This window comes from Thermothielavioides terrestris, chromosome 1 (genome assembly GCF_000226115.1).
Source record: "Thermothielavioides terrestris NRRL 8126 chromosome 1, complete sequence".
Taxonomy (NCBI): Eukaryota; Fungi; Ascomycota; class Sordariomycetes; order Sordariales; family Chaetomiaceae; genus Thermothielavioides; species Thermothielavioides terrestris.
The window spans coordinates 5078827-5099383 of record NC_016457.1 but is presented as its reverse complement, the minus strand read 5'-3'; the positions used below and the strand labels follow the sequence as shown (position 1 = coordinate 5099383).

Below are 20557 nucleotides of genomic sequence, written 5' to 3'. Positions count from 1 at the left end.
TGTCAAGGGGGAGTTTGATCAGACCCCTATTTCCGGACGAGAAGATCCCCCAACTCCTCCAACCTGTCAAACACCTTCCAATAGCTATTAAGCCGATATGAGCTCGTAATGAGAAGCGGAGGAAAAAAAAAAAAAAAAGGCAAAGCGAATGGTCATAACAAGTCGAGACATCTCCCACCCCGCCTAGCATCCAACACCGCGCAACCCCCTTTACCAAGTAAACATCATCAGGGCCGGATTCAGCAGCACGGGCAGGCAGAAGTGGGCCACGACGGTGGCGGCCAGCGGGTAGATGCTGTAGAGGGTGTTGATGCGCCACTGGACGGGGAAGACGGTGTTGCCGCAGACCATGAGGGCGGTGCAGGCGAAGCAGTAGAGGAAGGTCCACTTGAAGCGGCGGACGATGCGCCAGAACTCGGCGCCGAAGCGCACCTCGCGCTTCAGCTCCTTGGCCGTCGCGCCCCAGGCCATGTCGATCTCGAAGAAGTGCGACAGGATCGCCTGCGACAGGTGCAGCGAGATGCCGCCCAGGAAGATGCAGAACATCGGGATCCACTTGATGTTCTCGAAGTCTGGAGAGAGAGAGAGCAAAAGGCGCCGGGAGTTAGTTTGTGCTGAGGGGTCACGTTATCATCAAAGGGGGAAAAAAACGTACAGGCTGATAGAAGCGACTGCTCGCTCAACCGGTACCGCAGCACCGCCAGCGCGAGGTTGCCCAGCGCGGTAAACACGACGATGATGGAGATGTAGATGGCGAACGAGTCTTGGTAGAACTTGTCGTACAGGCCGTAGAACCAGCCGGTGATGAAGTAGTTGGCCAGCGTGAGACACCAGGCCGCGGCGATGGCGTAGTAGGTCCCGATATACGCGATGATGGTCATCTTCTTGGGCAGCGGGATGGCCGACGCGATGAAGCGGCGGAACAGAGGCGTGATCGGCCCGCGGACGGGCCAGAAGCGCAGCGGGTGGAACAGCAGCTCGTTGCACCCGTACGCGTACTTCTCCCACCGGGCCAGCTCGTCGTACACGGTCAGGCTGACGCCCTCCTTGAAGCCGTCACCGGTGTACGAGGCGTAGCGGAGCGTGTAGCCGGCGACCTGCAGCCGGAGCGACATGTCGAAGTCCTCCGACACGTGCGACTCGGACCAGTACTTCTCGTAGCCGTCCTCGTCCGTGTACGCGGCGGCGTCCTGGATGGCCTGCCAGCGCAGGATGGCGTTGTGGCCGACGAAGGGGCAGGCGTCGCCCGAGGCCACGGCAAAGGTGATGCACGAGTAGATCAGCCGGGTAAACCAGGTGACGCTGGGGGAACACGTTAGCTACCTCTGATTTTCTCTTCTCATAATGAGGAAAAAAAGGGCCAAGCTTTGCACTCACCCATTCTCAAAGAACGAGTGGGTGACGTTCATAACGCCGGACTGGAACTGCAGGATGGCGACCTCGGGGCTCTGCTCCATCTCGCTGACGGCGTCGAGCAGGCAGTCGTGCGGCACGCGCGTGTCTGAGTCGATCAGCAGGATGTAGTCGCCGATGCGGATGTTGCCCTCGGCCCAGGTGCGGCCCTCGTCCTCCTGCAGCACGTCGGCCAGGCAGCGCTGGTACGCGGCGTCCTCCAGCTCGGCGGTCCAGCGGCTGCCGCGCTTGACGGCGGCCAGCTTGTCCTCGACGCGGTTGCTGACGTGCAGCGCGTAGTTCATGTTGCTGGCCTTCTTGAACTTGCCGCGCCGCAGGAACCGCTTCTCGCCCGAGCCGGCCTCCGGGCTCGGGTTGTGCTTGGGGCGCGCCACCCAGCCGATGTTGTGCTCGTCGTAGAAGTCGCGCCGGGCCTGGGCCTCCTCGTCCGAGATGAGCTGCATGCCGTCGTCGTTGACGAAGATGTTGGCCGAGCCGCCCTGCATCTCGTACGTGCTGATGGCCGCCTTCAGCGAGACCACGGTCGGCCTGATCACCGCCGCGAGGCCCTCCTTGTACACGGGCATCTGGATCGTGACGTGCGGCAGCGGGCCCTGGTTGCGGTCGAGCCGGGCGGGCGCCCGGCCGCTGTAGTACTTGCTGTTGCTCGCCACGGCCGAGATGGGCCCGAAGATCTGGAAGATGCTGGTGACCATGGACTGGAAGAAGAACTGCAGACACCCCATGTGAAGTCAGCATCAACTCGATATCACCTCCGTTCACATAAACCACTACTAGCACCGGCAAAAAAAAAACTCACCAAGCTGACGAACATCTGCACGGGACACGCAGCCAACAGCGCAAACCGCAAATACGTGCCGTCCACCACGCTCTGGTACACCAGCCAGCGCCACCCCAGGGCGGGACAGATGATCCAGAGGATCATCGTGATGGCGACCATGACGGCGCTCTCGAGCCGCACGGGGCGGCGCTCCCTGGCGAGGGCCTCCTCCAGCTGGGCCGGGTCCAGCTCCTGGGCGCCGGCGACGGCGGCGATGCCCTTCTTCTCGCCGGCGGCGCCGTCGTCCTCCTCGGCCTCGTCGTCGCCGTTGCCCCAGATCATCTCGACGACTCTCGCCTCGAGGCTCTGGGCGCGGGCGAGCAGCTTCTCGGGCTCGTCGTCCCAGACGACCAGCATGCGCACGTCCTCGACGAAGGCGGCGAAGTGGTGCAGCTGGCCGCGCGGCAGGTCGGCCATGGTGCGCAGCACCTGCACGCGCAGGCCGTCGGGCAGCGGCACGTAGTCGATGTCGGTCCGGGCGAGGATGGCCTCGAGCAGGGCGCGCACGACGGGCGTGTTGACGGTCATGGCGCAGCGCACGTTCATCTGGACGACGGCGGCGTAGAGCGAGTCCGGGATGGCGGCCATCTGCGGCGGGCAGCACGTGAAGTTGCCGCGCGCCTTCTTCAGCACGACGCCCTCGTAGGGGTCCATGCCGGAGGCGTACTGCTTGCGCAGCTGCTGCTCGTGCAGCCAGTTGACCATCATGTCGTTGCGGATCTCCATGATGGCGTCCGCGTCGTGGGCCCGCGCGTCGCCGGCGGGGAAGAAGGAGTGCCGGACCGAGGTCGGCCGCGACGTGCTCGGGCTCACCTTCGAGTTGGACCGGATGGTGGCCGTCTCGGACGGCTGGCAGCCGTGCTGGGATTGCTGGGCCTGGCCGGCGGCGCCCGGCACCGAGAGCATGCTCCCTCGGCCAGAGGCGGGCAGCATCTGGGGCGAGACGCGGCCTGACGGGGCAGAGACCACCGACGGCGGCGGTGGTGGTGCTGCCGCGGGCCGTGGGAGGTTGTTCCCCGGCGTCCTTACCGGCTGTAGCTGGTGTGTCGACGCCTTCGAACCGGATCGCCGGGACCGGGGACCGGCTGGCTGTGCTCCCTCACTACTCCTCCCCTTCTTCTCCCCCTCCTCGCCCGTCGCGGGCGTGAAGTACGACTGGAACTTTTTCATCTTGGATGGTAACGATCGGACCCGGTCAATAGGGTTGATGGTGGTGGTGGTGGCCTTGACAAGGGTGAGGCCCGGAACACCCCGTCGCCTGGCGTCGACTCGATGACACCTCCAGGCCGAATCACGCCTGGTGCCGCTGCCGTGGGCCAGTGAATGAAGATCCCTTCATGTGGGGAGGGCAACGCAACGTGTGAGAACGATCGACAAGCGCACGAAGTAGAAGCGAAAGGGAAGAGGGAGAGAAAGAGAACCAGGGAGGAGGCAAGGTATGTGAGCCGCGGAGAGGTGCGCCCAAGGTAACTAGGTTGTTGATTAGGTAGTTAGATGCCCTGCAGCTGGAACAGAAAGCCAATGGCTAACTAACTACTCCGTAGTGTGGCAGCTAACGGGCACCGAGCAAGCGGAGCACTGATGGCCTTGCCAAGGCGTGCTTGGAGCCTGGGTCGGCGCCCAGCCCAAGAGCCGTTTTTTCTTCGCGCTGCAAGCCCATGTTTACCTCTTGGCGGGTGGAAATGCAGGCTGCCTGCAGTGGTCAGCTCGGCGGCGCCCCTGCCAGCTGGGACAACGCAACGCAATGCACGAGTCAAGTCGTGTGCATTCCGTATTCTGTGTGGCCAACGTTCCGAGGCGCTTCTCGGCCTGGCCAGGGGGGCGGGTCGATCGCCAACCCCTGCGGCTTTGAAAGGGAACGTGGGTAGTGAACACAACGGCGTGGTGTAGTGTAAGTGCCTGGTAACTGGTGTATCTGTGCCAGTTACTCAGTCTGCGCGGCCAGGGGTCCACGTTCAGCCCACTCCCCCCTCCAGCCCAGGGCAATCGCAGCGAAAATCGTCCAAAGAAAACCATAAATAACGTTACACTAGTACAGTCGTGAAACCTCCCAACCGGCTGACAAGCTCCCGGAGAATGTCTCGAGCGGCCCGTGTCTTGTGGCACCCTCTTCTGTTTCTCCCGCTTGCCCTATCCATCTTCCCGAAACCGAAGGCCGTCCTCCTCCTGCAGCAGCAGGCTCGGCGCGATCGGACTCTCAGAAAAAATTCGCCCTGCCAACACAGCGCCTGCATGTGGCGGGCTTGGCGGTTGATGGCGGTCGGATAGCTGTCCGGATCTTGATATGTAACTTACACTAGTGCGGCTCGTTCTTCCGCATCCGGAATGGGCCAGGGGCCAGATCACCACAGAGTGTGTCCGTGCATGGGTTCGATGCGCCTTACCAGGGGCCGGTGTGCCGGGGCCAGCTGAGAGCTGAGAGCTAGTGAAAACGCTATTAACGTTAGCCGCCTTCCGCTTGGGGCCTGGCCCTGGCCACCCGGCATCAGCGGAGGGCTGAAGCGGACCTCGAAGGACTCCAGAACAGTGATAAGGAGACAAGTTGCAAGGCCAGGACGAACATGAGCACGCAGGGACTCCAGCCTCACAAGAACGACGGGGAAAATAGTGCAGTGTACACTAAACGGAGGTTTTTGGCGCGGGATGTCCCAGCGCCAGAGCCCTCCTCTGGGTCGGGACTTGGGGCCAGCAGGTCGTCTTGCCCTTGGCGCACGCCAAGCGCGCGCGGGGCCCGTTCAGCTGCTGGTTCAGCTGCTGGTTCGTGGCATGCTCTGCGGCCAAGCACAAGATGCCAAGCATGAGAGGCCAAATTTTCTGCGCCACCGCCAGCATCTCGACTCGCTTCAATTCCACCGGCTGACCCGAATATGCGGGAACATATGGGCGGACTCCAGGAACGATCAAACGGCGACTGGAAGTATTCCGTACTTTTGGTTTTCTGAATGCCTGGCGCGGATGGTCGATTGATAGTGTGCCGGATGCAACACACCTCCCGGTTCAGCGTCCAAACCGGATCCAGGAAATGAGACACTGAAGGGCGGATTGCGGCTCACGGCCTGCAGCTGACCTGCATCGATATTGATAACTATTGATTGCTGATAACGAGCTCTTCCCAGGCTCCCGGAAATCGCCAGGGTTCGCCTAGGTCCGCGCTATCTTTAGCCGCCCGTCGTCGATCATCTCGGCACGGAATGGAATGCTTTGCGAGACTGCAACGGTAAGCGACCGAATACGACGTGACATCATGGAAGGAATGCATGTTCTTGTGTGTTTGGTTAAGCGGCAATTGAAAATATCGACACACGCGGTGCTGCCAAGAAGCATCGGCGTGAATCCTCTGGCGTTGGGAATAAATACCTGGTACTTATCATTGGCGCACCGCCGATGTCGACCCTTCGTCTTGCATGCCACTGCTGCAATACGAAACACGTGCATCGCGTTAGGGCCTCCTCTGAAGCTCGCTGGCTAGTCCTCCGACGACGAATCGCCAGCAAGATCTGCGAATCCACTGGATAGCAAGCACTTGCGTTTTCTATCGGCCAATACGAACCCGACAACGCAGAACGTATCCCGGATAACTACAGCGATCGGCGCGCAGCTGGCTTGCAGACCGTCTCACGGGACTTGCGTGCCGGGAAAGACGTGCCGGGAAAGAAGACAGCGACCGGAATGGACCCAGCAACCTTTAAAGTCAGCGCAGTCAGTGGCGGTGATCAATCCAAGCCGGTGGACTGCGGAGTCCATACTTTGTCTGTAATCCTTATCCAGGAAGCTATGCCGCCTCCCACCACCCGGCGGACAGGAACCGCGTACATAGACGGAACTTGGTACACTTGAGAAGACGCTATACTAGAGATTCTGGACGCCGTCGACGATAACTCAATTGTCTGTCTCCTTGGCTTGCACGGTCCCGGGCAACTCGTTTGAGTCCCCAGTCACCCGGTGTCCGCCCTGGTTGCGTGAGCGCGCTCGGGGCTTGGGCAGTGAGGTTTGTCGTGCTTGCAGATGACTGCGTCTTGTATGTCTTCACGAGAAAGCGTCCCCGAGACGCGGGAGAACGAGGGCATCTCCATTGATCGATTGTTACCTTCCCAACCACGGTAAGGCACGCATTGTCCAGCCCGTTCGTGTTCGTTGCAAACATCGAACCGGGGTCGAACTGGGAACGGACGCAAACGGCGATTGCCTGACAGCTCGAAGAAGAGACTCAAGATGGCCTGGAATCCCACGCATCGGCCCGCCGCCTTCACCGGGGGAGCATACACCGTCCCTCCCAGTCTTTCTCATCGAATGCTGTCCACGTCGACCGGCTCGAGAAGAGAGAACAGAGCTAAGACGTCACATGCCCAGTTGCAGGAGCCCTTGCTTGGCTAGGAGGTGGAGGCAATCCTGTTAGTGCTAACAGTGAGTTTTCATCAGATGTCTTAACAGAACAACAGGGTAGTTAGCGAACATCCCCACCTTCCCATTTGCCCTCGGGTAGCAGCGGGGGTTGCGATTGCGCCAGGACAAGGGCGGGGTCGTCAAGCGCGGCGTATTGAGTGTTCCCCAAAAACAACATTCTCTGATGTAAGTTGCGATTCAAGCTGGCATCAACGCGTGCCAGCTCGCCCAATCTTACAATGACCGTCCTCTCGAACTCGTCAATTCAGTGATTTTCTCTTCTCCTGTCTTTGCTGCCTCTTCCACCGTCGCTCTGACTTTCGAGATACCTCGCTTGGGTGCTGTCCAACGACCCCAAGCCGGTACCAACAGTTGCAGCCATCCGTCCCAGCGCGGATCCGCGGACCTCAACCATCACACCGCATTGGTCAATCATGGCCGTCTTTGTTGACTTGGGCGACGAGGACAATGTGCCGTCCCAGAACGGATCATCATTGTGGAACGGCCAAGTTGACCCGACCAAGTCCGTCCAGATGGCCGGGCCGGGCGGCACCGCACCCGGCGGTGGAGGCACCAACGCCCACACCGACACCGCGGACAACCAACCCGAGCAGGCTCACGGGCTTGCCGTCAGGGAGAACCTGAACCGGAACTCCATGACGCAAGCTCTGGGATGCTATCCGTAGGCGGAACCACCCTTACGCCTCCCTTCTCCGTTGCCTGGTGGCACAAGCAGATCGTCCTTGGCAGTCTTCTCCTGCCAAGAGAACGCATTGCTGACCGGATAATCAGTATCATCATGTCGGTGGCCGCCTCCATCGACCTCAACACGCTCGACAACCTGTCGCGGACCTGCCGCCAGATCCGCCAGGGCCTGCTGCAGTACCGCAAGATGCTGCTCGTGTCGACGCTGCATTGCGTCAACGAGGACCTCCCCGTCGACCCGGAGGAGACGCTGCGCTACCGAGCCCGTGCTGGCAACTGGTACTACATGCAAGACGCAGGGCGAGCCACTTATTACGGGAAGGCGGGCCAATGTGCTCGGGACCTGGTGGCCGAGTGTCGCCGGTGCGGCACCGTCGTCTGTCGGGTGAGTCGGACTTGACCCTCAACTACTATATTTCACACCGACCAATTGGCCAGAATCTGACCGGCCCTTAGAATTGTGCCATCAAGCCGCCGGCTCCCATTGTCCTGCGCGACCGACACCGGCGCCTCTGCGATGCATGCGTGCACGCGCCCCTGGGCTCGCTAGTCAAGCCGCCCCTCGGCCCTGAAATCCGCGTCGACTCGGACGACATGGAACGAGCGATCTGCAGATGTGCTTCGGACGGCGTCTGGCTCTGCCAGCCGTGTGGCAGATCCATCCTGGGCGATGATATGGAGTACAAAGGGTAGATTTCCCCCCCTTCCCTCTTCCCGCCGCCGCTTGCCCTAGCCTTCTTCTCACCGTTTCACTCCACCAGCATCTGGAAATGGCGCAACCAGTACACCGAAGTCCTCGGCGGACTCGGCACCGGCATCGGCGAGGGCGACCGCGGCGTCATCTGCGGCCGCGAGAGCGAGTGCTGCGCGGCGCGCGAGCGCGAGCAAGAGACCGACGGCGACGCCGAGGACGCGCGCGAGGCCGAACACTACCAGCACTCCTCCGGCACGCCGCACAGCATCGCGAGCAGCAGCAGTAGCAACAGCAGCACCACCACCTCGTCCCTCTCCCCATGGGCCCTGGGCGGCGGCGCCACCAGCCTGGGCAGCCTGGGCAGCCCGTCGTCGGGCGCGTCGTCGCTGCTCGGCCGGCGGACGCCGAGCCCGGCGCTCAAGCCCGGGTACGAGAGGCACGAGATCGAGGGGATCGGCGGCGTCATGAAGAAGAAGCTCGTGCGGATGGTCCGGGTCGGCGCCTGCGTGCCCGAGTGGGAGGACGAGCGCGCCAAGGGGGACATCCTGGGCCGCGAGATGCAGGGGCTGCGGCGCAGCTGGTGCGGCTGGTGCCGGCGGGTGATCCCCTCGAGGAAGGACTACGAGATGGATCGGCAGGCTGAGGGCAAGGGCAAGGGGAAGGAAATGGAGCGCTCGGCGAGCTGACGAGGTCCAGGCTTTGCCGGTTTTCTTGGGCGGGTAGTGAAAATCAGTGAATCAAGGACCTACTCTATGGTGACGGACTCAAAGCCGGCGGGGGTACCCCAGGGTCGGGGGAGGGGTGTAGGGGAGTAACAGGAAAAAAACGGACATAAACCTTGAGACGAACATCATGCGTAAGCCCGAAATCATAGCCACCAACCTGAGAGAAGGCCATCATATGGTTGTGGAGGCAATATACAAGGTACATTTGACGGTTATGTGAATTATAGGTACATACAACAGGACATGGTGATGCCGAGTCCCGCCTCGCCGCCCTTCTGAACTGTCTTACAAGCTCCTGCCCGTCTAATGCCCGCTGTCGACCGTTGACCGCTCGATGCTTGTCCGCGCCGCTTGATCGTACAATGAAAGGCGTTCCTGCCCACAACATTCGCCGTATCCCAGCGTTCTGTCTGCGGCCTTACCCTGGCCGGACAGAACTGCCGTGCAAAGCCCTGTCTCGTCCTTGTGGCAGTGTGCAACGACGCGTTTGCCGATTTGCAAACGGCGTACTCTTCCTTTCCTCCCTCCCCGGGGCCTATCTAGGCTTGCAAGGTGCCACCATCATCCTCCTCCGCACCGACCCCGAGAGGTGCCCAAACACAACACACATGCCACCCCTGATATCTCCTCTTCCCGGATTCATACGTGTCTATAGCTCGCCATTGAAGAGCATGGCGAACCGGCGCGCGCGCTCCTCGCGGGCGGCGCGGCGGCGCGGGCCCCAGCGGGCCTGCGTGGCCTCCAGCTCGGCCTGCACGCGGGCGCGGTGCTCGGGCGGCGCCTGGCAGCACATGAGCACGAACAGCTTGCTGCAGCCGAAGCGGCGGGCCAGCGTCTGCACGCTGTTGGTCACGGGGTCCTCCGCGCGCAGCCGCCGCATCTCCTCGATGTCCGCCTTGGTCAGGTGGTGCGGCGGCTTGTCCTGCGTCGGCACGCGGCCCAGGGCGGGGAAGTCCTCGGGGGATTTTGGCGCCGTCGCGGTGGAAGAAGAAGAGGAAGATGATGAAGGGTATTGGATCGTTGTGGAGGACGCGAGGAGTTCCGAGGTGAGGTTGGCGCGCCGGCGCGGGTCGGTCTTGGGCAGGAACTTGAAGGGCGTGTGGTAGACGGACGGCTCGGACGAGGGCGGGTTGAAGATGATTTCGTCGGTCGTGGGGCGGGCGGTGCCGCCGTCGGGCCCCGCGAAGAAGGACGGGTGCGGCGGGATCCTCAGCGCGCGCCGGGTCCGCGCTGCGCTGGATTTTTGGCGGGCCCCGGAGGGGAGTGTGTTGAGGACCAGCCGGCTCGGGCCGGAGCTGGCGGTGACGGCGCGGCGGCAGCAAGGGAGGAGTACCGGTCTTGTTGCGATGGCCTCCATCGTGGCTGCCTGCGTCGGGCAGGGAGAGGAGAGGCGGAAAACGGAAAATGGAATTCGGCGAAGACGGAGGTTGGTGGTTCGAGGTGCGGAAAAGAATCAATTACAATTGGAAAGAAGGGAATCGGCCCCAGCAGGGAAGGAAGCAAGTCGAGTGACGGAGCCACGGAGGTGAAAGCCGGGCTGGTCTCGCGTGCTGTTGTCGGGGGGCACCGTCCACCTCCTTCACGCTCTCTCGACGACTCGCAGGTTGGAAGTCGCGATGCCGACTCAACTTTTTCTCGGGCATTGGCGGGAACCGTGTCACGTGGATCGAGCGGCCTTGGGCCTTGGGTTGCACAGTCTCCCCAAGCGCTTCAGCCAATCATCGATCTCCCGATTATTTGCTCCACTCACCCGCGGCGCCGGCCCGGGTGGAGCTCGCTGGATCGGAGGGCTGGCCGGAAGGTCGGCCGGAAGACACATGAGACGGCTCGGATCGAAGTGGAGCGCATGCTTCCCGCAGGCAAACCTAGAAAGAGATAGGTGGCTCTGGGGTATTCTTGGGCACTGCATCACGAACTGATTTCCTCTGACGGTGATTTTCGTCCAAAGATAGTTTGTTTCTATGGAATTGTGTGCATCGTGGTTCTATCCGCCTGAGCAGACGACGGCAGTCGCGCGAGTACACGAAAGCGCTGCCTGTGAGCTGTGCCGCAACCTCTTTTCGGGTAATTCCAGCATGGCGCTCGCGTCCCCGAAGCCTACCCCGTCGTTATGGAGGTCTCGCCGTCGCACAGCCGGACCTACGGGGGTGGGGAAGGAATGTGACCATTTGGACAGTCTGAGGATGTGCTAACCGGCCGGAAGGTCCTTCGCCGAGGGAGCCCGACAACGCTGCAAACCTAACTCTTGCCCTCGGTGTTGACAGCAGGGCACGGCTGAACTCGGTGCCACCCGGCGGCTGCAATGTTGAGACAAATTCCCCTTCCGCACGGAAGCCTGCCACGTGACGTATACAATACACAGCAAGGAATGTGCGCATCTGCGTGAATCCGTCCTTGACGCGGCAGTGGGCGCTATTTACTCCCTACCTACCTAGTTATTGATTTTATTGCGGCTGGCAAGGAGCCGTTTCCAGGGGCAATTGTTTCATGCGGCTGTGTCTTTCGGGAGGGACAGGCAGCTTGAGCAATATGAGAGGGGCCAGCTCAATGTCCATGTCAAGGCATCCATAATCCGGGTTGATGGAAAAGGGGTCAACAAGTTGACGTTAGCAGAGGCAGGGAACATACAACAAAAGTCCAAGATTCGCATGCGCAACCTAAGTCCTCCCGAAATGCTCGTCTGACCATCACTGAGGCGCAGTCAGGGGGGCACGAAGGAGCTTCATGCTAGGCGGTGTCCTACAGTACCTGCCTCAGTTGTCCGCAAGCAGAGCGATCCAGCTCATTTCCCCGAAGTTGGAGAACTCGGATAGCAATACCTTGAAGAATGAACAAAGGCGAGAGGCCGCATTTTCAGAGTCTGGGCCATTCCTGCAGGTCTCGGAAGAAGGGCTTGGCGGATCGGCTTACCACTGTAGTGTAATCCGTACAAAGCTTGGTGGGCCGGCATTACGTCGTGAAGGGCTGGCTGGACCACCCCTCATTTCTCGACCCTGCAGCGACGCCGCAGCAGCGTCATTCCCTGTTGATCGCGATTTTGCGCCCCGAGGTCACCAGGTCACTCGCTCGCTCGCTCCCTGAAAAGCCACAAAGCAAGAGCGGCACGCCAGACACTGTACGATTTATAGTACCACTCCCGGTCCTTCATCACAAAGCATCGAATCCTCCCATTGTCTTATCCCAGTGTCCCGCACCTCGGTAACGTTAACGGGGCTCAACGGGGGGCCGACAAGCGAAACGAAACGGAAACGGAAACATCTCGAATTGGGGTTGGCTTCAGGAACCTACCAGGAAAAAGCCGCCCACCTTCCTGCTTCGTCGGGCCTGCACCAAGCGCCACGCTTCGCCAGGACCGCCCAACAGCTTGTGTTCCAAACACTCAGCATCGGTCACTCCACTCGGCGGTTTGTGTTTTGTCGGTCGCGCAGCTGTTATCGCAGTCGCACGACGCTGGGTCTCGTGTAGAGCAAGGTATGACGGCGCGCCCATCTCGTGCTTATTGGCCCCAGGCGCCCCGGACACGGAGGACACTTTGCAATCGCTCTATTCGCGGCGAATCGGGACAGCCGCCTGCCGGTCACACGCCGTCCTTTTTTGTCGCGAGACGTCCCCTCTACTCCCGCTGCCTGCGCTCTGCCGAGATTTGGGCTGTTCATTTCCTTAAATAACCATCATGCACCATCCATGTTGCTGAGGTCAACCTTGCTGACTGCTTGTCCTGGCTGCTTGCAGATATTGGAACGAGCAAACGCAGGGCTGAGCAAAAGCCGCCCCCAACAAACTCGCACTCTCAAGCTGGCCAGATCGCGACGGGCATCTCGCCGTCGTCAGGCCTCTCCATTTGGTCAGCATGAGCGTCGCGACCGCGTCGCCCGCCCAGGGCGGCCTCTCGATTCCCGCCCTTGCCGAACCATCCGACTCGGACCCGGGCACGGGCGACGCGACTCCGCGCGCCGCAGCGGACGGGGAGGAGAAGAAAAAGAAACGCAGCTTGTTCGGCTTTGGCAAAAAGAAGACGGAGGAGCCCGCCAAGCCGCCAGCCAAGCCTGCTCCGACGAGCAAGCCTGCGCCTACCACGAGCCGAGCCACGCCCGCCGCGCCCATCCAAACCGACCACGCCCGCTTCTCGCCCTCCTCGCCCGGCCGCCCCGGCTTCGCCTCCTCCCCGCGCCTCGCCTCCCCCGCCGGTAGCCAGATCTTCGAGCGCGACGTCCAAGAGAACCTGATCCCGAACTCGTCTGCGATCCCATCACACATCCAGACCGAGAACTACATCCCCCCCGTCCTGGACGCCTCCTCCGAGGCCATCACCGCCGACAACCTCGACCCGGACGACGTCGAGATCATCACGCACACCTCGCACCAGCCGGCCTCGATCGCCGTGACGGGCGGCATCGGCCTCAGCCCATACGAGCCCTCGTGGACCGACGAGCTGGCCGCCTTCTCGGCCCAGCGCACCACCAACACCACCACCTCGGCCACCGCCGCCGACACCGCCTCCAACTACGGCAGCTTCGACACCACCGACGTGCGCCGCCTCAGCTTCATCTCCTTCGCCGACGTCGTCCAGGCCGAGCACGCCGGCCAGTTCGCCGGCCCCGCCGCCGGCTCCCGCGACAGCATGCACATGGCGGGGCTGACCTCGCTCGCCGCCCTCGGCGCTGTCAACAACCACAACCGCAACCGATCACCCTCGCCCATCCGCTCGCCCGTCTCGTCCTCCGGCGGCGGCGCCGCCTTCACCGGCGGCAGCAGCCCGCCCACGAGCAACCCGGGCTCGGTCAAGGGCCTCGAGATCAGCGGCGGCACCGGCGCCGGCGGCGTCATGGCGGGCTCCGCCTCGCCCCGCTCCGCGTCGTCGCCGGTGCGCAGGCCGCTCGGCAGCCCTGCCAGCCTGGTCAGCATGCAGCACCTCAGCGGCGGCGGGCCGACCGTCAGCGGGGAGATCGCGATCGAAACCATGACGCAGGCGCTGCGGCGGACGGGCAGCGGGGATCTGAGCGGTGGCGGCGGGAGCGTGGGGGTTAGGAGTTTTCCTGCTAGTCCGATTTGAGGGGTTGGATTAGGGGGAGGGAGGAAGGAGGAGACGGGGGGTTTATTTTTCTTCTTCTTCTCCATCATTTTTTTCCCCTTTTTTTCTTGCGTGAAAGTTGAGAAAGGTTGAATTTGTAGCTGAGGCGGGAGGGCCCGGGCATGGGGCTGTGGGGGGGGGGAGGGTTGGTTACCTACCCCATGTCCAGTGCGGCGGGGATCTGGGAAAGGGGCTGCGCCGTTGAGGGCGGTGATCGAGAGACGGGGGAGACTGGATACGAGAGGATACGGGACGGCTCGCGTTGGGACCGTTTGCGGGATTGCAAAGTTTGTTGCGGGATACCCAGCCGATCACCTTTTTGCTTTGCTTTTACCCTTCGTGGGAGTGATGGCTACAGCACGGGAGCAGAAGGGGGGGAACGGAGATGGAAAGGATGTGAATTCTTTCAGGTCTCTTATTTCGGGAGGGCTTATTGCGCGGGGAGAAACGGCGTTGGGCTTCTCTTTTTTTGTTGTTCGATGTGTTTGCTTGTTTGCCACATCGTGCTGTTCTGCTTTTGTCTGCTCCTAGGTGGTCTTGCTGCTCTGAGCTGGTCGAGTTCCGAATCCGAATACCAAGTCGTGGTTGGTTTGATGACACTGTGCTGGCTTTGCTGCGGTCTGATCCGCTTCGTTTCTGATGCTCGAGGGCCCATTGGAAGTTATTGAGTCTGGAAAGCGCCGGCCTGGGTCGGCGATCTGTCGGATGGGGCATGTGGGAAGAAGGAGTTCCATGTGGTTGCAGCTTGTTTCTTGCCTCTTGGTGAGATAACTACGCTGTGGCCTCACTTTTGAGTGGGTCTTTATTTCTATCGGCTACCCCCTGAATGACGGTCAGGGGCGAGTAAACATGATAACTTCTCTTTAAGTTTTGTCCTGGCTAGTGGTGTCCTGTCCTGTGTTGGGTAGGTTGCCATCGAAAAGGTCTTGATTGGAGTGTCCCGTCAAGACGTTGGGTGGTTCATGGGAGGGCTGGGAATCAACGTCTGAGTCTGGGGGCCAGGGACGAAGATCCCTGGCGGTTATTTGGAGCCGATAGCGACATAGTTTGAGCCAACGAGGATATATCCTCAGATATTTAGTAGTATGACGCCCCTATTCGCTGGTTTACCATGTTGGCTCTCGTTGAATGCTGGCCTGGATACGGGAAAGTACCCTCGAGGCCTCGATTGTTGTGGTGTGATTGAATGGGAAGTAACTTGATCTCAGGGGCGGGTATGAAGACTGGCCGTTGGCACATCTATGACTCTTGGGCTACTTTTGCTCGAGTAACTACGACGATACATCCGGTGCTCGTATCTCACCCAAGGCGCGAAAGGATGACTGAGCCAGGGCTAATGAGGGTGAGGCAGGTTGCCTTAGTTTCATCCCAACTTCCGTGACTTCCCGGAACGCGTCGACCCAGAACCAACCCGCTGCCCATGCTGCCCACGCTCCCCCGCCTTCCTGCCTCCCTGCCTCTCTGTTTATATTCTTGCCTGCTCCTGCTCCTTCCAACCCGGGTCGAGCGTGTGGTGGCGCAGTGGGTTTAACCGCAACCTGTGGATGTCTTCTGATCACCACAAACTGTGGCTCGTATGTAAGTCGCCTTCAATCCACACGTTCGACTCGGGGACATTCAATTTTTTTGGCCTTTTGGATGAGATGCCATTTAGGTCCCATGAAAGCTCACCCACCACAATAAACATCCGTAGAATTGGACCATCACCTTCCGCCAACTGGACCCGAACCTCAAACTGCTGCACCACCGAACATATCTGTATTGTACTTTTCTGCCGATTGACTCATTTTTTTTTTTTTTCGGATGTTTCTCTCCAGACACTCTTACCGCCATCGCACAGGATAGGTAGCGAGCTTATCATCCAAGTCAAACAACAACACCCCGGCTTGTGCTGGCTGGGTGGGATAGGAGCGTCGTGGGCACCACTTCAGTGCTCCTGGGCTGTTCTGTGGTCACGGAGTTGACCTCGAGCTCGACGTTGCCCGTATTATGCCCATGAGGATGACACAAGGGAATCAATCAAGCAGTAAGCTTGGGAAGCATTGGCGGTCTCAATAAGTGGTGTATAGAACCATAAGCCCCCGAACCCCCCTGACGGATGCTTCCCAAGACGTCAGCAGACTTAAAAGCGCTCTTGGTACTTTAAAGACAACAAGCCGAGCTATCTCAGTCCGCAGCAGCGGACGCAAGGTGCGGGCAAACGTTCTGTGACGGCTTCGGATACGGCATCCTGATCCCCCGGCGCTCTTTTCGGCTAGCCCAGTCGTTACCTAAGCCCATTTCACAGGGCTTGCTGAGATACGAAGCCGGGACATCTTCTCAGGAGGGCCGCCGGCGGCGGGAAAAGAACAAGACGCGTGAGATCGTCCGGCCTCGACGGGCTGGCACCGGGGGCGCCAAGCCAACGACACAGGGGAAATCCAAGCTTCTTTCTGATGCTAATAGTATCATGGACCCGAAACTGGCTACGGTGCTTATAATATTATTAGTTCCATGGCTATTCAGCAACTGTGCTTCTGTGTCTCCCTGTATCTGAACCCGGCACATGAACTCGAGAGATAAACGCGGGCCCGCGCCATGCATTGGAACATTCCGACACACGCTGCGGCATCTACACAGTGTCTCACTTCGATGTCGACGCTTAGTCGTTGCCCGTACTAGCTGACGGCACATGAGGGAATGCATTTCAATGTGCTGGCCGGAGAACGGGGCAGGGCCAGCGCCACTCCCGGGCCCGGATGCCAAACCGAGCGTTCGCCTGTGTTCCGAGCAACCGAAGACATACGAGGCAAAGGGCCCAACAGCAAGTATACACAATAAGTCAAGCGTCGCAGTACACGATGTTCAACCCCTCACGGAGTACTCCCCACGAGAAGCTGACTCTGCCCATGATATCAGGGGGGCACAGGCCAGTCATCATGCTCGGAGCACCCACGACACCCTCAGCCACGAAATGCCACGGCCCATCAACCCAAGAAGGGAGCCAAAGCGGGTGACCACGACCGGATGTCAAGGAAGTCAGCCCCGGCCTCGTCTCGCTCGCCTGGATAAGAAGTCGCCCTCACCAAGCCGGCTCAAGCTTCGGAGCAGCACCATGATCGCCCAAGGGTGGCCCTCAGCATCAGTTCTCGCAGCCAATCTCCGTCGACACCTTCGCCCACTCCAAACTCGACTTTCTCCTCCCCAAGCACGAAGACCACCACGCCTCCCACCACCACAACCTGTATCCCCATCGCCGTCGTGTACAGAATACTTGAACACACCTCCGAGTCCACATCCTCGTCGAGGCCCGTCGCCGGGCCAGTTTAGAACCAAACCCTGTTGCGGAGCCCATTCCGGCTGAGACTTTGAATGTATATCGCAAGGAATGTATGAGGATACAAGCAACTGTGCTTGTGGCCCATAGCCCCGGAAGACATGGGCGCAGGCGTATGGGCGCAGGCGGAGGAGAGAGAGGATTTGTATCCTTCTGGAACTGGATTGGCCCGTGTGGCTTGTCAAAACTGCCATCGACCGTTGGCCGTTGGGGGATCATCCAGCTTCCAAGGCAGCGCCATGCCTGAAACAGACCCGATGGGGCCATGCGGTTTTACCCATACAACCGCAGTGGCGCTTGCGGAAATGCTAGCGCGAATCCAAGTGTACAGTACAACCCTGGTTTGTTTGTTAGTTTGGTTCTTCGCCCCACTTTCTGACAGGGCCCTGCAGCCAACCAAAAATCGGCCTTTTTACCCACCTGTTCAGTTCCTGGCTCTGGCACTTCATTCCACCAAACCATCAAAAAAAGCATCACCACCATCAAAACCATCAAATCCTCCAAAATCGGCCAGGGCAGCCAAATCAGCCAAATTAGCCAGATCAGCCATTTGGATGAAGCGGTGGATTGAACGCTACTATCCTACCTGGCCAACCGGCGAGGCATTGAAGGAAGCTATTTTGCAGGCGTGGAATGCAGTGCCCTCTGACTATCTGTTGCGGTTAGGTGGTTCATTCCATGCCAAGGCGGCTGGCGCAGGTGACTGAGAATCTGGGGGGTACACGGGGTACTGAGATTGACCTGTTTCGCTTCTGTTTTTCTATAGAAGATTAAGTACGGAAGTCGCTACCAAAAGAATCCGCACACCGCCTTGAATGCCAAGCCTGTAAGCCATTGTATTACACCCCGCACCATCCCCCCTGAATCCGACCCTGAATCTCTCCTGGATCCAACGCTCTCCTGGATCCAACGCTCTCCTGGATCCAACGCTCTTCTGGATCCAACTACCTGACTAGTAAAAATGAAGTTATTCAGTACTAGGCCCAGAAGCTGAAACAACATCCTATCGATGTGCTTTTGACCTTCCAAGCCACGAGCCAGAGCCTTGACGGCCAGGTCGTTCAAAGTCCTTGGTTTTAATGCTAGTAAGCGCTTCAATCCGCTTATCATCAAGCTAAACGATCAGCTTGAATGTAAGTACTTGAGCCCGCATAGCAATATCGTAGTAGACTATCGTAAAAAGGCTTGTTCAGGAGGTTCAAGGTCGTTCTGTTGAGGAGAAGGATAATGGAAAAAGACGTCCTGCATACTTGGATGAGGGGGCAGATCGGAGAGATGGCTGGATCTGTATGTCTATGTAAATACTGGTTAATTCTGCCGGTTCAATGGAGGGCGGTGTGCGGATTCTTTTGGTAGCGACATCCGTACTGTACAGTTTTTGTAATCCATCGTTGATTGGCTTTCAAACCCTTGTTGTGACCCACCGTAGGTACCAAGCTAACAAACAAACCAGGGGGGCACTGTATACCCGAGGGCCAAAGGAAAAGTGGGCAATTTTGTAGCCCTCTCTTCTAGTATGCCGGATACCCCAAAAAAACTGGACACCTCTATACCCATTTTTGTATATGATCGCGTCCTGGCACAAGGTATCGCAATTCGCAACCGCATCAATTCGACTACCCTGCAAATGCGTAGGATAGCTCAAAAAGCTTAAAAACGCAATAAAATTCGATCTAGATCAAATTGAAATATACTTATATAATATAAGGCCGGCTTATATGCCCTAACTATACGCCCTAACTGCTCCCCTGACTATATACCTCTGACTACTACCTACTTATTATAAGGCGGCTAAACCTATAGATACTGGCTCGCTATTGCTATCTAGGCGTATCTATATACGTAGCGAACTATTACGATCCTCCCTAGCTGTAGATTCTTAGTATTAAGCTTCCTACGCTATATGCTTCCTCGCCTTATATGCCTACTACTTCGTAATAAGCTTATTGATCCTATTGTAGGCCGGTTAGCGAGCGCTTTCGCTATTGTAAGCGCCTTCGCTATTGTAAGTGCTTCTATATAGTAGAGGCGAATTAGTATTATCGTCGGTATTATCGTCGGTATTATCGTTGTTAGATTGTATCTAGGAGAGGCCGTTATCTTTGTTGGTAAATAGCTCCTATTTATCGCCTACTTAGATATAGTGCTACGTTGGCTCTAGCTCTAGTATTAGGAAATCGTATAGTAGTTGCTCTAGCCTATAGGTATCTAGTTCTTTGCCTATTATATCGATAAAGAAGAAGGGCTTAGATAAAGGATCTTCGCTATACTATATATTGAAGATTGAACGGTCGTTAGGGTTAAAAGGTATAATTGTCACACGCAATTGTGACAAGGGCACCCATGACCACACCGCGGTCAGGGGTGACGAGCGTTCCCTTAAAAAAAGGGAACCTCACCCGGAACCCCTTCGTAGGAAGATAGACTGCATCAATATACTTTTGTGACATATACTAGTGTTCAGGAGTGCCGCCTTATCAGCTGACAAGGCTGAGAGGCATTGATCTTTCTCACCCTCACACGTTTACCGCTAAATGGTCACCGAGCACCATCTGCGTGTAACAATAATATCGTTGGTCTAGCTAGTTTTTTCAAGGAATTCTTCGAAGGTTACTATCTATAGGTGGCTATTGCCTATAACCTTGTTGCTTAGTATCCTTTTCTACTCTATCTACTTCTTCTTAAGCTCCTTTTCCCTAGTATATACGATATTCTTCACTGCTTTACGAGATTCCTTAGTAATAGCCTCTACGTATCTCTAATTATAAGTAGCTTATATATAATAGATATCTTCGACAGATATACTAGTGATAATAGCGCTAGATAGCTAGACTAAACGACCCCTAGCTCGCTTTATAGTGTATAATGCTAGCCGTTGTTTATTCTTAGCTACGAATATAGCAAGGTACTCCTATATAAGCTAACCTTCTTATATTATAATAGTAATATCTTCAATATAATAGCGTATTAGGGAGCTAAATATATCGTTGTACTTGGTTTAGAGGTGTTTAACGCCTTTAGTAGCCAACTCCTAGCAATCCTACTTTGGAAACAACGAAGGATATACTATACTATTAGCTTAGATGTTAGTATCTTCGAGTAGGGCGATATAGATAGAACGGTTTAATGGCTATATCTCTAACTTCGAGAAGCTAAAGATAATCCTATTTTCTATAAAGCCTATATAAACTATTTTCTAGTTATATATTAGAACTAGTAATAAGTTTAGCTTTAGGCAAGGCAACTAACTTAGAGGTTCTTAACGAACTATGTATATATAAAGGTTATCTCGCCCTAGCGAATTACTTAGCGAAGGTGCATTTAATATACCCTCTTAATATATTGGAATACACCTATATCTATTGGCTACGTCTTATACATTGAATATAGTAGTAGAAAGATAATAATAATATCGTATATAAGGTAGTAT

General features: G+C 57.7%; 6 protein-coding genes across 6 annotated transcripts; 3 read left to right on the top strand and 3 right to left on the bottom strand.

Moving 5' to 3' along the window:
* Positions 1-38: 38 nt before the first annotated feature.
* THITE_2108782 (uncharacterized protein) lies at positions 39-3582 on the bottom strand. Its single transcript, XM_003649757.1, has 4 exons — positions 2213-3582; positions 1378-2123; positions 656-1302; positions 39-572 (listed from the first exon to the last, which is right to left on the bottom strand). Exons 1-4 carry the CDS (start codon positions 3401-3403, stop codon positions 211-213), a joined length of 2946 nt encoding a protein of 981 aa, XP_003649805.1. The 5' UTR covers positions 3404-3582; the 3' UTR covers positions 39-210.
* Positions 3583-6714: 3132 nt separating this feature from the next.
* Positions 6715-8902, top strand: THITE_2108779 (uncharacterized protein). Its single transcript, XM_003649756.1, has 4 exons — positions 6715-7298; positions 7409-7706; positions 7778-8010; positions 8083-8902. The coding sequence occupies exons 1-4, from the start codon at positions 7051-7053 to the stop codon at positions 8699-8701; spliced, it is 1398 nt and encodes a 465-aa protein (XP_003649804.1). The 5' UTR covers positions 6715-7050; the 3' UTR covers positions 8702-8902.
* A 19-nt stretch (positions 8903-8921) lies between these two features.
* THITE_2169469 (uncharacterized protein) lies at positions 8922-10321 on the bottom strand. The gene has a single exon (XM_003649755.1). The coding sequence runs from the start codon at positions 10095-10097 to the stop codon at positions 9390-9392; it is 708 nt and encodes a 235-aa protein (XP_003649803.1). The 5' UTR covers positions 10098-10321; the 3' UTR covers positions 8922-9389.
* A 1815-nt stretch (positions 10322-12136) lies between these two features.
* On the top strand, positions 12137-13967 carry THITE_2108774 (uncharacterized protein). Its single transcript, XM_003649754.1, has 2 exons — positions 12137-12211; positions 12473-13967. Exon 2 carries the CDS (start codon positions 12591-12593, stop codon positions 13791-13793), a length of 1203 nt encoding a protein of 400 aa, XP_003649802.1. The 5' UTR covers positions 12137-12211; positions 12473-12590; the 3' UTR covers positions 13794-13967.
* On the top strand, positions 13968-14707 carry THITE_2108773 (uncharacterized protein). The gene has a single exon (XM_003649753.1). It carries the CDS (start codon positions 14291-14293, stop codon positions 14477-14479), a length of 189 nt encoding a protein of 62 aa, XP_003649801.1. The 5' UTR covers positions 13968-14290; the 3' UTR covers positions 14480-14707.
* Positions 14708-19026: 4319 nt separating this feature from the next.
* On the bottom strand, positions 19027-19239 carry THITE_40611 (uncharacterized protein; the record flags this gene model as incomplete). The annotated part of the gene is made up of 1 exon (XM_003649752.1): positions 19027-19239. A coding segment is annotated over one exon (213 nt), but the record flags the coding sequence as incomplete, so codon positions are not given.
* Between the last annotated feature and the right edge of the window lie 1318 nt (positions 19240-20557).

What these genes read in the sequence shown, in the direction of transcription:
- THITE_2108774 (XM_003649754.1), top strand. Translation starts at nt 12,591, where the DNA reads ATGAGCGTCGCGACCGCGTCGCCCGCCCAGGGCGGCCTCTCGATTCCC.
- THITE_2108773 (XM_003649753.1), top strand. Translation starts at nt 14,291, where the DNA reads ATGTGTTTGCTTGTTTGCCACATCGTGCTGTTCTGCTTTTGTCTGCTC.
- THITE_2108782 (XM_003649757.1), bottom strand. Translation starts at nt 3,403, where the DNA reads ATGAAAAAGTTCCAGTCGTACTTCACGCCCGCGACGGGCGAGGAGGGG. An exon ending in CACTCGTTCTTTGAGAATGG is followed by an intron (nt 1,303 to 1,377) that starts GTGAGTGCAAAG and finishes GTGTTCCCCCAG; the next exon opens with CGTCACCTGGTTTACCCGGC. An exon ending in GCAGTCGCTTCTATCAGCCT is followed by an intron (nt 573 to 655) that starts GTACGTTTTTTT and finishes CTCTCTCTCCAG; the next exon opens with ACTTCGAGAACATCAAGTGG.
- THITE_2169469 (XM_003649755.1), bottom strand. Translation starts at nt 10,097, where the DNA reads ATGGAGGCCATCGCAACAAGACCGGTACTCCTCCCTTGCTGCCGCCGC.
- THITE_2108779 (XM_003649756.1), top strand. Translation starts at nt 7,051, where the DNA reads ATGGCCGTCTTTGTTGACTTGGGCGACGAGGACAATGTGCCGTCCCAG. An exon ending in CAAGCTCTGGGATGCTATCC is followed by an intron (nt 7,299 to 7,408) that starts GTAGGCGGAACC and finishes CCGGATAATCAG; the next exon opens with TATCATCATGTCGGTGGCCG. An exon ending in GATGATATGGAGTACAAAGG is followed by an intron (nt 8,011 to 8,082) that starts GTAGATTTCCCC and finishes TCACTCCACCAG; the next exon opens with CATCTGGAAATGGCGCAACC.